General features: G+C 39.8%; 1 protein-coding gene across 3 annotated transcripts in view; it reads right to left on the bottom strand.

The window, feature by feature from the left end:
* The window catches only part of CSMD3 (CUB and Sushi multiple domains 3), a 1,226,382-nt gene that overhangs the window by 59,177 nt on the left and 1,149,739 nt on the right, over positions 1 to 17,466 (bottom strand). For all 3 annotated transcript variants that reach the window (XM_038390468.2, XM_038390469.2, XM_038390471.2), the window contains 3 exons: positions 14,895 to 15,077; positions 11,847 to 12,023; positions 3,051 to 3,230 (listed from right to left, as the gene is read on the bottom strand). In XM_038390468.2, the coding sequence (XP_038246396.1) occupies positions 3,051 to 3,230; positions 11,847 to 12,023; positions 14,895 to 15,077 (540 nt within the window). The remainder of the gene's footprint in view (positions 1 to 3,050; positions 3,231 to 11,846; positions 12,024 to 14,894; positions 15,078 to 17,466) is intronic.

The raw sequence follows: 17,466 nt of genomic DNA, 5'->3' as shown, positions 1-17,466 counted from the left end.
ACCAGAAAGAGTCTCATCTTTATGCTTCTTTATGCGGACTTACCTTCTGGGTCAGCTGAGGGAAAGTCTCCTTGTCCTCCAACCTCCCTCCTAATTCTGCTCTCGCTCTCCTAGTGGGGTTTTTCTATGGTGGAATCAAAACTAACTGGAGGGAAGGCACCAATATTCCTGTCCGCTCAGAGCTCCATGTCCTAGCAGAGATAGGAGTGGGTGTTTGGGGGCAGATTGGGCATTTTTTACTTTCTGCTTGGCCTGAGAAAGGTACTTCACATTTAGAGTACTATTTGGATTTTATCCGTTGCTTGCACAGCTGCTCTGCATGCCTGAAAGGGGGCGGAGGAGCTCGGCAGGGAGATGCTGCAGTGGAGGCTCAGGGTGGCTGTGACCACTGTGCTGCTCAGATCCCACACTAGGAGGAGGTGAGGAGACTTGAAAGCAAATGAAAATGCTTTAACTGCCCCCAAAATGGTTAAAAATAACAAATCTAAAAGAAAAAGGATGGGAGTGAGTGAACCACCATTTATTTGCTGCCACAGAGGCAGAATATCTGGGAGCAAACAGGAGAAGGGGGTGTGGTTAGCACTGGCTGTGCTTCAGCTTTGAACTACCTCCAGAAACTGCAGACAGGAGGGGAATAGCGCATATGTAATTGAGTTGACGCAGACAATGGGCTGCAGAATGTCTTTTGGCAATATAGGGGAAGCAGGATCAGGAAAGAATAAGTAAATGACTGCAGCCTTAAAATGAAGGAATAAATGAATAAAAGTGAACACTATCCTGTCAAGGTTCTATCAACAATAACAGCAGAGATTGAACCATTAATAATGTATATCTGCAGTGGATTGTGCTTGGGATTTCAGCTGAAATTGGTATTAAAAAAATAAGTGGATTTAAGACAGTTTTACTGAAAAGTACAATGCCTGACTGACATTTACTTGTGAATGAACACACACATCCTTCTCTTGCAGAGACCAATGCTGGAGAATCATATACACATCTATTATTTCAGTGGCAGCTGGAAAATAATATTTGCATACTCTGAGCAGTTCATTGTCTACTTATTGTATCTAAATTGTACCAAATCCTCCTATCAGTTACGAATAGCTACTAAATATTCCAAATAAATTGTTATATATGATACATTCCTTTTGATTACATATTCAAAATAAACTATAATATTTATAGGACTTGGATTCCCTCTGAATGGTCAGAAACAGAGCTGGCCAAACACAGAGTAAGAGTGAGGTTCTGACTGATGCCTCTGATTCTGCCCCAGCCAGAATTTCTCCTTAGGGGTCCAGCCAAAATTGAAACCCCTTACTCAGACCTCTCCAGCGGGCCTGAGGGAGCCCAAGGCTGAACCTTACTCTAAGATAAATATAACATTTGATGGAAAAAGCGAAGAGAGGCAACATAAAAGCAGAATATGTAAGAGAATCCATCTTGCATTGCCTGACTATTGTGTTCCCTAGCAGACTGATAAACTTAAACTTTCATTTAAAGAAACAGTATACAAAAAACAGAATTATTGATACATACACCTAAGATTTAATATATAATAACTCTGATTACAGTGCCTGGGGTCTATGGTAATAGGCAGTATATGCAGGGAGAAAGAGAGAATTCCTTGTGTAATCATTTTTGTATGCAAAAACAGTAGTATTTGATGATGGTTAGTAATGAAAAGTAAACAGAAGAAGAGCATTTTCTTGAACAGTAAAAAATTTGGAGCACTTGAGAATGAACTGCATTCAAAACACTGGGAGCAGAACTGAAAAAAAAAATGCACCCTACAACACTGATATAGTTGGGAGGAGGTGACAAGGCTTGGTAGGGCATACATGGAAGAAAGAGAGAATAGGGATGGAGATGCAGATCTGAGAGTCTTCAATTTGAAGACATGAGAGAGATGAGCCCAACCAAGGGGAAGCATAGACAGAGAAAAGGGAGGATTTATCAAATATTCCTAGAAGATACCTCTAGAAAAGTGGGAAGGAAAAAGAACCACTTGCCAACTCCTGGTTGCAGACACAATTGGCTAGGTAGGAGAAGAAGGAAGAGAAGGAAGAGTCCCACAAGTCTATGGAAGAAAGGACCTTAAGATGGAGGGGGAGACTCACTATGTCAAGGGTAACAGAAACATCAAGGAGAATGAGCCTGGAGAAGATGCCCTTAAATATAGCAAGGAAAAGGTTGTAGGTTACTTTGAAAATAGCAGTTTTGATGACATCACTAGAATAGTTTTTTGATGGTGTATTACAATAAAATTCAGTTATAAGCTGCCCATTTTTTAACTACAGGCTACAGCAAGAACGTCCCTGTAATACCTGTAAATGAGGGATGCATGTGCTAGCAGAGAGGAAGTGTGAAGGATCAGGGGATTTATTCTTTTGTTTTTCTAAGTTACATAGGAAGAAGGCAACATCAGATGCCAAACAAATGTACATTAGGGCATCTGCTGGAAATAGACTTTGCTGTTAAAAAAATGCTGAGTATATTAATATTACTGGAGAGTGTTGAACTTCTGTACCCTAAAGAAGGGAGGGGTAGGCCAAAGATCCTGGTGGGAAGGACAAGACAGTCCAGTGCTATCCAGCCATGGGAAAAAAATCATTTACTGCAATCTAGACAATTAGAAATTCCAATACCATCTCGGTTCACAAAAGACACTGCTGAAATATATCATATCCGGTAGATTAACATTATGCAGAAAAAAGGCACACTCCATTAAAAGAAGGGAAGTCACCTGAACTCTCTCAAGCAGAAACTTAGTGAGAGGCTCCTGGAGCCCCACTAAGATCTCCACCCCAACACTGCTAACACTTTAAATTTTTGAAACAAAATAAAAGACACAAATGATAAGACAACAATTTTTAAAGCCCCTCAACTCAATTTACCCTATAGACAAAATAAATATTAACATGTCCAGACATGTTAGGTCTTTGGTTATAATGATGAATGTTTACTTAGTTTGACTAACATGTTACAGTACACAATAGGTACAAATGCCACACACAAAAATGTTCTGATACCCAAAATCATTGTGATACCTTTACAAGTTGGTATTGTTCCACTCCATGTGCCGTTGGTAGTACAGGTGCGAATTATGGAGCTGTTCAATTCCATTGTATAGCCGGGTTGGCATATATAGGTAACATTTTGTCCAACAACATAATCATCACCATATCTCAAGCCATTAGCTGGTACACCTGGGTCTCCACAACTGATTACTGTAAGTAAGGAGTTGAAGAACAGAAGGTATATCATTAATCTGACTGTGTATCTGTGAGGAGAAAAAGCACATAGTCAAATTAATGATTTATTGCCAAAAATATAGCAAATGTTTATTTTCAGCTACTTTAGGTAAACATATATATCACTTAATTCATCTACCTAACACAATACGTGGATACGTACTGCAGCTACATTTTAGGGAAAAAATAGTACACATGTTCAAAAGTGCAAAAAATGGACTGTACTATTTTAATCACTTAAATGTCAGGATTAGAAAATGGCAGATGGAAAACAAAGACACTAAAAAGAAGTAGGCATATGAGGATAAGCAGATTTTTTTGCCAAGGACCACACAGTGTGAAGGTCACTCATCTGGATCTCCTTAAAGATTGTACAATTTTTTCCCAAATTAAGAAGGGAATGGGGAGGGACAAAAGTTTGACCTCTGGCAATAAGGGACCTGCAACAGATTGAGGAAGAGTATCCATCCTCCTGTTCCATGAAAATCAGAAAAAAAATTTCCTTGATCCAGAACTTTGCAAATAAACACTTAATGAGAATGCCAGTTTACCACTGACAAAGAGAAAGTAGAGGCTGAAAGAATTGGACCAGCTTGTTAAGTATTTCTTGCACAGAAAATAAAACCAGGACACAATCATCCTTACAAATAACATATATGTCTTAAAAACAACCACCCAGAAATCAAACGCTTCCCAACCAGCTCCAAATTAAGGAACAGGGAGGGAAGAACATAAAGAAACAGTTGGTGGGAAGATTGACACAGCAGAGCAGTTGGATAGCTTCTATGCTGTTGAGGAAGATGAAACTCTTGGGGAAGGAGAACATAAAACTGGAGTGGAGGGAAACAATTACATATTTGGGACCCTCCTTCCAGATGATGTCATGGTATCCTCTTGCACTGAGAATACTTCTTCATGGGAGGGAATCCCAGTTACTAGGAAAAGACAGGTAATAGTAATGGAGGATTTAATCATTAGAAATACAGAGAGCTGTGTTTGTGATGATGAAGAGAACCACATGGTGAATTCACTGCTGGGTGCAAAGGCTATGGATTTTTCAAGCCATCTAGACAGGCTTATGTGTAGTGCTGGGGAGAAGTTGGTGGTTGTGATACATACAGATGACCTAGGGAAAGATAGGAGAGAGGTCCTGGAAGTCAAATTTAGGCTACTGGAAATTGAAGTCCAGAACTTCCATGGTAGAATTCTCTGAAATGATCCCAGCTCCCCGTGCAGGGCCAGTTAGACAGGGAGAACTGCAGGGTCTCAATGCACAGATGAGATGATGGTGTAGGGAGGAGGGGTTTAGCTTTATTAGGAACTAGGAAACCTTTTGGGAAAGGAGGAGCCTATACAGGAAGGATAGGCTCCACCTAAACCAAAATAGAACCAGACTGCTGGCATGTAAAATTAAAAAGGTTGGAGAGGAGTTTTAAACTAAGGGCTGGGGGAAAGCCAACAGGTACAGAATAACACATGGTTCAGACACAGACATCCCTTAGGGGATGATGTACTAACCGGAATTCTCTATATCCTAGTAAGGAGGAGAGGATGGAAGATCATGAAGTACAGGTAAGAACTGAAGAGAAACAGCCAAATGAAAGAATCCCAGTCAATTACATCACATACTGGCAGACAACTAAAAAGTGACAAATTTTATAAGTGATGGCATACAAATTCTAGCAGTCTAAATACTAAGATGGATGAACTTGAGAGCCTGGTATTAAATGAGGACATTGATATAGTAGGCATCACAGAAACTTGGTGGAATGATGATAATCAATGGGACACGATAATACCAGGATACAAAATATATAGGAATAAATGACTAGGTCATGTTGGTGGGGAAGTAGCACTATATGTGAAAGAAAGCATTACATTAAGTAAAATCTTAAATGAATCAAATTGTACAATAAAATCTTTATGGATAGAAATTTCACGCTTGAATAATAAGAATAATGCATTAGCAATATACTACCGACCACCTGAGCAGAAAGGTGATGGTGATTGTGAAATGCTCCAGGAGATTAGAGCATAAATATAGAAAATGTAATAATAATGGGGGATTTTAATTGTCTCCATATTAACTAGGTACATGTCACCTCAGGATAGGATGCAGAGATAAAGTTTCTTGACACTACAAATGATTGCTTCTTGGAGCAGCTAGTCCTGGAACGCACAAAGGGAGAGGCAATTCTTGATTGAGTCCTAAATGGAGTACAGGATCTGGTCCAAGAGGTGAATATAGCTGAACCACTTAGTAATAGTGACCATAATATAATTAAATTTAATATACTTGGGGGGTAGGAGGAAAGAAACACCAAAGAAGTCAACCACAGTAGCATTTAACTTCAACTATACAAAAACGAGGATGGAAGTAAAATGGAAATTAAAAGGCACAGTCACAAAAGTGAAATGCATGCAAGCGGCATTGAAACTTTTTAAACACTGTAATAGATGCTCAAATTAAATATATACACTCTAAATTAAAACAAAACTAGTAAGAGGACCTAAAAAGTGCCATCATGGCTAGACAACAATGTAAAAGAAGTGGTTAGAGGCAAAAAGACATCCTTTAAAAATGGGAAGCTAAATCCTACTGAGGAAAATAGAAAGAATAATAAACTCGAGCAAGTCAAGTGTAAAAGTATAATTGAGCAGTCCAAAAAAGAATTAGAAGAGCAACTAGCCAAAGAATCAAAAAACTAACAGCAAAACAACAACAAACCCTACATCAGAAGATTGTTTGGAAGCCTGCCGAACAATCAGTGGGGCAACTGGAAGATTGAGGGAGAATTCATGGAAGGAGAAGCTAAATGAAATCTTTGCATTGGTCTTCACTTCAGAGGATGAAAGTGAGATTCCCACAGCTGAGCCATTCTTTTTATCTGACAAATCTGGGGAACTGTCCTGGATTTTGGTGTCAGTAAAGGAGGTTTTGGAACAAATTGAGAAATTAAACAGTAATAAGTCACCAGAACCAGGATGATCAAGTGGATATAGTGTACTTGGACTTTCAGAAAGCCTTTGCCAAGGTCCCTCACCAAAGTCTGTTTAGCAAAGTAAGAAGTCTCTTTAGCAAAGTAAGAAGTCATGGGATAAGACTGAAGGTCCTTTTATGGATCAGCAATTGGTTAAAAGACAGGAAACAAAAGGTAGGAATAAATGGTCAGTTTTCAGGATGGAGAAAAGTAAACAGTGGTGTCTTTCTGAAATCTGTACTGGGACCAGTGCTGTCCAAAATATTCATGAATGATCTGGAAAAAGGGCTAAACAGGGAAGTGGCAAAATTTGAAGATTCTACAAAATTATACAAGATAGTTAAGTGAAAAGAATACTGTGAAGAGTTACAAAGGGATCTCACTAAACTGGGTGACTAGGCAACAAAACAGCATGTGAAATTCAATGTTGATCAATGCAAAGTAATACACATTGGCAAACATAATCCCAACTATACATACAAAATAAGGGGATCTAAATTAGCTGTTACCATTCAAGAAAGAGATCTTGGAGTCATTGTGGATAGTTCTCCAAAACATCTGCTAATAGAATGTTAAACCATTAGGAAAAGGATAGATAATAAGAAAATATCATAATGCCACTATATAAATCCATGGTATGCCCACACCATGAATATTGCATTCAGTTCTGGTTGCCCCATGTCAAAAAAGATATATTGGAATTGGAAAAGGTACTGAGAAGGGCAACAAAATGATTAAGGGTAAGGAATGGCTTCTGTATGAGGAGATATTAAAAAGACTGGGACTTTTCAGCTTGGAAAAGAGACAACTAAGAGAGGATATGATAGAGGACTATCAAATCATGAATGACGGGGAGAAAGAGATTAAGGAAGTGTTATTTACCGCTTCACAAAACACAAGAACCAGGGGTCATCCAGGAAATTAATAGGCAGCAGGTTTAAAACAAACAAAATGAAATATTTCTTCACAGAACACACAGTGAACCCATGGAATTCTTTGCCAAGGAATGTTGTGAAGGCTAAAACTATAACAGGGCTCAAAAAAGAATGAGAAAAGTTCATGGAAGATAGGTCCATCAATGGCTATTACCTAAGACAGTCAGGGATGCAATGCCATGCTTTGGGTATCCCTAGCCTCTGACTGTCAGAAGCTGGGAGGGGACAATAGGGAATGGCTCACTCGATCATTGCCTGTTCTGTTCATTCCCTCTAAAGAACCTGGCATTGGCCATTGTCAGAAGACAGGATACTGAGCTAGATTGACCATTGCTCTGACACTTTCTGGTGATTCTTATAACTCAAAACACTGGACTGGGACCCAAGGAAACGATCCATACCATGTCCCTTAGACCAAATGTCTGAAAAAGACTCCGCTGGGAGAAGCCAGAGGACTATGAGATACCATCTCTTCCTAAACGGATGAGGAATTTGTGTTAGTAGAATCTTATCGTACCGCTAATCTTGAGGTTTAGAAAACCTAAAAAAGATCAAAGTAGAAAAAACAAATAAATGTATTGGCCAAAAATAGGCATATCTGCTATAACCTGAGAAGGGAGCAATATGGTACCCTCTACTTTGGATCCTAATTTCCAATAGTTTCCAATTATGCTTGGTTTAGAGTTTACATAGCCCAGTTCACTATCAGACATGTGTGACTGTCTCTGAGACCACTAAACTGAAGCAAAAGTCTTCATTGGCTGATTTTTTTTACGGCCAATCACCTGTTGACAGGGGAGTTGACAACAAGCATTCACAAGCATTACTTGAACACATCCACAGGCGAGAGTCTGACAAGGAATGAGGACCAAGGAGAAACCCCTCATTCAAGAAAAAGAAGAAATAGGGATAAATTGCTCATCCTAGTGTAGAGGAGATTGCAGGTTTCAGGATCAGAGCAGGAAGTGGGGGGGGGGAGAGATTGGAGGGGGCCAAGAGTCAGAGATACAGGAATGGAAGAAGCAGCTGAGAAAGTCTCACTAAACTCAAAAGTTCTTCTGACTCACAGTTGTAAGGATGAGGATTCTCATCAGACAGAGACTGGCTGCAAGCCCTGCAGACCCTACCTATGATCATGACTTAGAGGCCCTAAGTTTTCATGGATTACCTTGAGTCTTTGGTGGATCACATCCCCCATTTCCATCAGCAGAGGCATAGCTCTCAGAGTGGGCCAAAACACATCCATACACTCTTGGTGAATGACCATCTCAGGTTGTTGCTAACTATGAAAAAGGGCTCTGGTCTCTCACAGACAGAGGTGACAGTTACTGGTATGTACTAGTAACCATGATTATTGTCTCATGTCTTTCCCAATGAAGAATGGAACTACAAGGGAAAGGAGAGGAAAGAAAAGAGAAGCAGGGAAGGACAGCCATAGATTCGGAAGGACTGTGGCCTTCCTGATCTCACTGAGTGTGCTGAGACAAGTTAGTTCCTTAGCCACTGTGCTTAGGTCTTCACTAAGTGGTTAACCACCTCAAACTGTGTGATGGGAGGGAGTCCACTTCCAGTACAGAAGCCAGATACGTTTTTTAGCTATTTAATGCAGAGGAGAGAGATGGAGAAGAAAGTGTTGCTATGTCACAAGCAGCATTCTACAAAAAAGGAGAGACCCTTGAGGAAGTTTTGCAGCTATTTGTATGGGATCCAATAATTCATGAATGTTCTCCTACAGGACTGATTTTGGGTGAATAAGCTCATGGTAGGAGGTGACAATGCAGGATGCTAGCACTTGCAGAGCTCCTTTGAAAGTGATATGCAGATATTGAGTCTCAGCTGCTGTAAACCGGCCTACCTCCACTAAGTCAATCTGGGGGCAGAACAAAATGGGAATATTCTGTTCTGGGTACACTGCATTGCCTGCAGCAGATTTTGCTAAAAGATATGTGGCTGGAGGGGCTCTTCCACTCAGCATCTGAAATGTTTTCCAGAGACTCAAAAAAAGAAATGGAAAAGTCCCCTTTATACATATTCCTTCTAATAGAGAACATGCGTTACTAGCTCCATCTGCTCTTTGGAAAATTGTTCTAGTATCAACATCTGACGGATTTAAATGATGAGTTAACGTCATCCAAACTGGCCACAGTGCCTGAGAGACAGGACAGAAGGACTTTTCCTGTTGTCAAGGAAGACTCTAGACAGGATTCTGAGATATGGCTATAATATAAAGCCTGTTCCTTTTCAGAGAATCCAGGAAAGAGGAGATCACAGGGCTTCACTGCTATTCTGGGGGACCATTGGAGGATAGAGAGGGACTGTTTTCTGCTTGACACAGCAGAGTCTCTCTGGAGGGGTTGACTAGATCTATCTGCCCCATGCTGAGAGACCCATGTAATGGAACTGACCTAGTGTACAATTAGGATGCAGCAATAGGTACAAATGTCACACACAAAAATGTAGCAATGTCCACTTCAAACAGTTCTCTCAAGGAGGCTGGAACATGTTGGAGGAAGAGAGGTGAGAAACAAAATGGTCAGAAGAACTCCTCTCTAGGGAAATTTCCCAATGTATTAAGTGTTATCACAGCCAGGAATGGCAGAGCTGGTTAGGACTGACTGATACGGCTGGAAGGGATGGATGATTTGATGGCTTAGCAGCAAATTCATAACTGCTAGGTGGATCCTCTCCAGCCAGAGTCTGGGTGGATGTCCTACAAGCTCTACCTTCATCAAAGATCTCTTGAATGAAAATCCTCCCTTTCTTCTGATCATGGATCAACTGAGCACTTGCCTCACTAATGGACAGACAACTTTTGGTGAGAAACCAACATCAACTCACCGCTCACAGCATAAGACACTCTCCCTGGTCATACTAAACTTTGGAAGGAAAACTCAGATCCCTGTTTTGAATGCAGCAGCAGCAAAGTTTGACCGTTGATGTCTGGGTTGGCAACTTTTAGAGGTATAGGGAGGACAATTTGAGAAAGGCGAAACGGGAAAAGGAGGAGACGGAGAGGACAGCTGCTGAACTCAAGGGTCTGTGACCTTTCCTCAGAGAAGAGCTGCACAGAATTGCTCACAGAGGCAGAAAGAATGGGGCTGTAAATGCAGTTCTAGCACTTATAAATAGGTGACAAAAATCAGTTTCAGTTCCTTTGAGGTCTTATTGGTGAAGTTAGCCTATCAGTCATGACTTCCAAGGAGAGGATTCTGTGAGTTAATGTGAGAGAGAGAATGAGAAAGTGCTGAAAAGTGCTTAATAGGCAGCACATTTAAAACAAACAAAAGCAAGTATTTTTTTCACACAACTCACAGTCAACCTGTGGAACTCCTTGCCAAAGGATGTTGTGAAGGCCAAGAACCATCAATGGCTACTAGCTAGTATGGACAGGATGGTGTCCCTAGCCTCTGTTTGCCAGAAGCTGGCAATGGGCAATGGGATGGATCACTTCATGGATTACCTGTTCCATTCATTCTCTCTGGGGCAACTCACATTGGCCACTGTCGGAAGATAGGATACTGGGCTAGATTGACTTTGGTCTAACCCAGTATGGCCGTTCTTATATTCTAAAAGGTCAAGCACAGGCCAGTGTGGAGTGAAGTTAAATCAAACAATCTGAAGCATGCTTGGTTTTGTTATCTGAACCTATAGTACTAAAAAAATATGCCACACATTCAGGGAAAGCAAACAAGTTTTTCATGAACTCATATATTGTCTTGCAAGAACTGTCAAATGCTGCAATTTCTTTTCTGAAACTGTGGTCAGTTAATACATTGTAGATGCCCATTGATATCTCCATTAAAATAAAGTGATGTCACAAGTACTGTATGTATAATCTTCGAAGGTCAGGCAATCACACTTGAACACTACAACAGAAACACTTGAAAAGTTATAGATTGCAATCACTGAGCAGGAAATATAGTATAAGAAGTTACAGAAGTTTTCAAATGTCAAATAAAAATTTGAAAAGCACACCACAAACATATTATGCAACCACTTAGAATACTTATAAATAATAAACAAAATGGCAGTTAAAACAATCAAAGTTATAAGAAAAAACACTATTCCACAGTTTGCTTTTTTCTTTTGTAAAAACTATGAATCATATAGACAAGGATTAAAAAGCTGAATGCATTTGTGAGTGAAAATGAGTTTTTTTCATGGCAAAGCAAGTAGCAATTGTATTTTATTCCTGTTTCACAAAGAAAACATACTCTGCTGCAAGTGACCAGCACATTATCATATGAGCAGATGCATCACACAAAACATACACAAAAACAAACACTAACACCACAAAATCTGAACACAAGAAAATACTTTTTATCGTTAGAGGAAAGTTTAAGTGGGCAGAATATATGAATGTATAAGTGCCTTGAAATGTAATACTAGTCAGTATGTTTTAACTCATCTTTCTTCAAACATTTTATTCTTCATATTACACTTACATAATATTTTCATGGTTTTGTATGTACTTGATGTAATAAAGTACATGAATGTACTTTATGTAAATTACCAAGAGTTTATGAAGTGTTGTGAGGGAACAGCTGGCAGTTAATACCTAAATTATGTATTATTGTATTTACAAGAATGAAGAATTTAATTAAAAACACTAAACAATATCTGATGGGCCATAGTTATGTTAAACATGAAGACTATTAATTGAAGATTAATCTTACTTGTGCAATTTGGCAAGGATCCAGACCATGTTCCATTGGCAGTACATTGTCTTACAGAAGATCCAGAAAGTATGTATCCTTCCATACAGGAATAAATTACCGAATTAGAAAATGTTGTGCCATCTATACGAAATACTTTCCCATTAGCAGTTGTTCCTGGATTACCACACTGCACAGCTATAAAATAAAATGTTAAATGTATAAGATGTTAAAATGTTAAATTATCAATCAAGTAACGCTCCTTCTGCCAGCATGTTTAAGGGATAGAAGTCTTTGGTAAAGCTGAAGATTTAGCTTTCAAATCCTGTTGACAACATGTGATGACATGGTTTATTACAATTGTATATACCATAATTTTTTTTATCTTTTTCCTTGGAGAAAAATACATAGAAAATTACACTTAAAAATCTTATGGTAAAATAAAGTTATTTACGTTGCAAAATCAAACACACAGGAAAGCTAGAAAATGCCAGATTTACGGATGCCCCTACAACCTCAATTCGGTCCCCTTGTGAGTATGCATTATGATACCATCTTTAATTACATGATCACAAACTATTTTTTCCACAGGACTGTGCCTCATTCAATGCACAGGATGGAGGCTGAAATGAAGAATTAACATTGCACAAGCAACTATAAATCTAGTATTTCTGAATTTTCAAGTATATGGCTTTTCACCTAAATACAATTCTTTAATAAATATAATATAATAAATATAATATAATATAATACAATACAATCAAAGCTAAGACAACAGCAGTCTTTATTCCATATACATACCTCCAAGAGGATTTTTAAGATAAATGAATAATAAAACATCTTAGATATCTTGAAATGTAAAATAATATGATGGCAAACTAGTCTGTTAGTAGAAAAGGTCAAAACACAAAGGAAGAAAGCTCAGATTGGGTGATCATGTCCCCCGACAGCTTATAAGATATTTATTTATGTATTTGTTTATTACTTTGTATCAGAGTTACATCTGTTCATCAAGAAGAATATTAAAAGCGGGTTTGACCACACCACACCTAAAGCTGGCATTGTCCAGAAGGAAGGCAGCACTTCTTTATGGTGGGGTGGGAGAGGAAACAAGGTCAGAAAATGCTGGGGGAATGCTTTAAAGGTGAAGGGCCTGGCATTGGAAACCCCTTTCTCCACGCAACAGGGGGCTTGCACCAGGAGCTAGTGATGAACTCAAGTAGATGCCTCTGGCGCTACGAAGCCATGGCATATGTGGTTCTTGGAGGTGGCATGGAGATCCTTGGCTCTGGACACATGGCTGAGCTATGAAGAGAGTTGTAAAGAGTTCTTCCAATTTCAGGACCCGATATGGCCCATCAAGAAGGGATGGGTGCTGCAGTACATGGCGTTGGCAACCCATCTGTGTGAGTCCTCGATGGTCCTTGCATAGTGCAAGGGGCAACCGAGTTCATTTGGAAGGATGGGGGTTCACCTATCAGACTTGGCTGCTGTACAAGAGACCATTGGAAGGTATCTGGGAACCCAACTGGGTTTGTGGGGAAGGCAGCCCAGCTAATTACTGGTGCCTTCTTGTGGCGGATATCCAGTACAGGTACTCCATAGGGAAGGCATCCAGTTACCAGATAAATGGCCTGATAAAGGACTTAAAAAGGAGGTGCTGGTTAAAGGAATGGAATATTAACCGGTTTGGGGCGCCTATGGTTGGAACAGCAGGGAGCCAATACCCCTTTCTTATAGCCCACCTTAACTCTCCTCCAAGGGGGGTGGATAGTAAAGACCTGGTTGGAAAAAGAGGGGAACTGGTGGAAGCCCCCCAGGCAATTACAGAATAAACAGGGGGTTACCTGCACAGTACACTGTTATCTGCCAGGTAGTCCCAGACATCTAACAATAAAGTTGCGGCCTGATTAAATCCATAACAAGTGTGCTCTGTCCTTCTTTGGTTATAGCCAGACAATGTTAATTAAACTGTCTCCTTCAAAATGAGATGACTATCTCTTAAAGACAGAACAATCCATAATAATATAGTAGATAATAAGAGAAAAGAGGCTTTTAAATTTTCTTCTGCTATTCAGGAAGCTTTTTTCTAAAACAGGGTCTGTTGGGAATTACTTCTTATTTGTGAAATCAAGATGACTGAAGTACCATAAATGATTCTCCATAAATATCTGGTTAGGTCTTGTTTTTATGGTAATACATCTTGCTCCACAGTTCTAGAGTGATTCATTTTAAGTAACTCAGATTGGGTTTTTCATTTTCTAATAGTGAGCAACATATATTAATCAGTAAACAAAATTTATAGTTTAATCATTTATGACATATTATATGTAGTATAATGAAATTCTAAAAATAATTGAATTTCTCCTTCCACTGGTATTCATATTTACAATAGCTGTAACTAAGAATGAAGCAACCAGGAAAGCATTTGTCAAAGGAAAAAAAATATTAAAAAAGTGAGGTCTACAGGGCTTACCTATTTTTTCCTCCTAGGAAAAAAATATGTAGTTGGTACAAACTGGTGGAAGGAGGATGGGAGAGAGAAAGTAATGGTTGTCTCAAAAGGCTATGAATTTATCATCTCTAGTAATTGATTTGAACTGTACCCAGGTGACCAAAAACCATTACTATCTTATAGCTGTTTCAGTCTCTGTGTGAAAAGATTTGTGATCTCGAGTCAGTACCCACTGGATAAGTATCTGCATCACAAGAACTATGACATACAACTGGCATTCTGGTCAGCATTTACAGCAGAAATGGCATGATTGTCTGGCTGGTGGGAAGACGAGGGCAATGCCTTCTGGCTTGGGGAGGAGGAGAAATGTAAGACTGCTGGAAGAGCAGTCAGCTCAATGCTAGATGTTGTCCCTCTAGAGCAAAGTATAGGTAATAAAGGTACACTTGTAAGCAGATATGGAGAAGACTACTCTTCCATTGCCTGTACTCTATCTGTCCTGTGGCTAAATCAAACAGTTTAACCTCCAGGGTTTTCACTCTGGCAACCTCTCATTGACATTACATTCATTTTAAAGATATATACATAAAATATATTTTCCTTTTGTGATTTACCTTTACACTCTGGCTGTCTTCCTGTCCAGGTTCCATTTCCCAAACATGTTCTTTCTTCTGATCCATGAAGGATATAACCAGTCTCACAGTTGAAATGTACAGTACTTCTAATTTTAAAATCACTGTCTTCTCTAGAACCATGACCTGGGGTTCCTGGATCCCCACAAGAACCAGCAGTGTCACCTAGAATTTATAAAACAAAAATTTTCACATGACTATAACATTTGATACACTACACTACTATATCAGTACTGTAGGACTATTTTACAGCTACTGACTTGAACTATAAGGCCCAGATTTTTAAAGGTATTTAGGCATTGCTTCCCATTGTTTCCCTTTTGAAAATTAGATTGAGCTCTTAAATCAGTTAGGCATTGCAACACTGAGCAAAGCCAAGCCTAAATACCTTTAAAAATCTGGGTCCAGGCCCTTTACTTGGCTTTTCAAATTATTTGGTAGCTACCAAAGATACCTTTGTAACCAACATGTAAGTGAAGCGTAAACAGCATACAGAAATTATACGTTTCTCAGGTAACTGGCCAAGCTTGTGAATGCCTTTCACTCAAATTGATGGCTTTTCCATGTTTGCATTTATACATGTATGTAATGTGATAACATTTGAATGCTGCATCCAATCAATACCAAAATTTCCAGGAATGTTCTAGGCATTAATGGCCAGAATCCTATTGATTTGGGGGAAAATCAGAAAAAAAATGAAAGAGGGAAAGTAGAGGACAAGTGGAGCCCCTGCTACTTTATTAGCACAACCAAAGCTTCAAGTACCTCTGCAATTTTCTGTGGATCAAACAACAGGTTTATGGCACCAATTAACTCTTTCCAGCACTACAGAACAATACCCCTGCTTATCCTCCAAGTAGAATTCAACATGTTGACACCTGACTGATTTATCTCCCAGACAGAAAGAATAATGGAGGGACATATTTGGGGGCTTAAAGTAAAAGGGGGTCATGCACAGAGTCCTTGGCATGGGAAAGACTAGGGTAATCCTGGTATGGGATCAGTGGGAAAGAGGGGCACACAGAGCCCTAGCATAGGAGAGAAGGTGGCAGCTGGAAAATAGGGGACAGACAGAAAATAGGGGAAAATGGGGGGGGCAGCAGTGGGAAGTTGGGTGGAGGGGGTAATAAAGATTCACACAGAGACCCTGCCATGGGGGAGGATAGGGAACCCTAGAATGGGTGGAGGAGGAATATGGGCACAAAACCCCCAGTGGCAAGGAAATTGGAAGACCCTTTCCATGCTTATTGAATCCTGACATTTCTACCATGGGGGCAGGTGAAATGAGGTACATAGAGAACTCCTGTCATGGGGGGTGAGAATGGGGGACCTTGGAATGGGAGAAGACAGGCCACACAGAGCCCCTGGCCTGGGGATAAAGGTGGGAATGGGGGAGAAGGGTATGGGGCAAACAACTCCTGTCAAAGAGGGAAATTGGTGTACCCTGTTATAGAGGAGTGAATATGGAGGGAAAAGGGAAATGGGGGCACACACAGAGACCTTTCAAGAGGCTAGAATGTGAGAACCCTTGAATGGAGAGATGGGGTAATGTTGAGGCACACAGAATTCCTGGTGAGGGGATTCAGAAGCTTAGTATGGGAGGGAGGGAGGGGTCACACAGAGCATCTGATGTGTGGGGAAGGGAGAATGGAAGTCATGAAAGAAAGTGGGAATGGGAGTGCACCCATTGGCATGTGGGGTGAATGGGGGACTCTAGGTTAGGTAAGTCGGGGGCACATAGAACTACTGGCAGGGAAGAGACTGGGGGACTTGCAGGGAATCCCTGAAATAGAGGGGGACGAGGGGATGGCATACGAGGAGCTTGTGGGAGGGATGTAAAGACCCCTAGTGCATGCAATAAACTCAGTCTTCCCAAGCTACAAAATGCTTGTCCCCCTAGTTTATACCATTTTATGTTACATTAGGACACACCTGAGCTAGATGGCTAATGATTTTGTATTAGGGTTTAGTTCCAGAGTTTGGTGTGAGAACCACAAAAAAAACCCCATGGTTCTTCTTTCAGAGTAAAATGTTCCAAGGTCACTGACTTACAGATGAATTTCCTGTTCATTCAAGTTTCTTGTAACACATGTTTTCTAATAATACTGCAGTGCATACTTCACATTTTAATGTTATCACTGGAATGGCAATGTTGTATGTGAGCTTTAGTCAGCATTTTTCTCAATACCAACTATTTCAAAGTAGACGGTGGAAAAAGTTAACAGTTTTGCCATTTCTAATATACACAGGGCAAAATAAATGTTTTGCAAACAAATAGTGGCCAAGATTTTTTGAAATAAAAGTCTAAAATCCATATTTAGAACCCTAAATAAGTGTCATGATTGGGGGTGTGGATAGAGCTTCAAGCAGTTTCCAGTGTAACCACTCGATGTCTCAGCACTTTTGAAAATCACATCACTTATTAGGGTTTCTAAATACAGACTTAGGACGATGATTACAAGTTCCTCTTTTTGAAAATCCTGGCCACTGTCCTTTTTGATAAATATCTTTGAAGTATTTTTGGACAAAAGCACTGTTGACTACACAGGTAATC

Source organism: Dermochelys coriacea, chromosome 2, assembly GCF_009764565.3.
Source record: "Dermochelys coriacea isolate rDerCor1 chromosome 2, rDerCor1.pri.v4, whole genome shotgun sequence".
Taxonomy (NCBI): domain Eukaryota; kingdom Metazoa; phylum Chordata; order Testudines; family Dermochelyidae; genus Dermochelys; species Dermochelys coriacea.
This window is presented reverse-complemented; position numbering and strand designations above follow the sequence as displayed.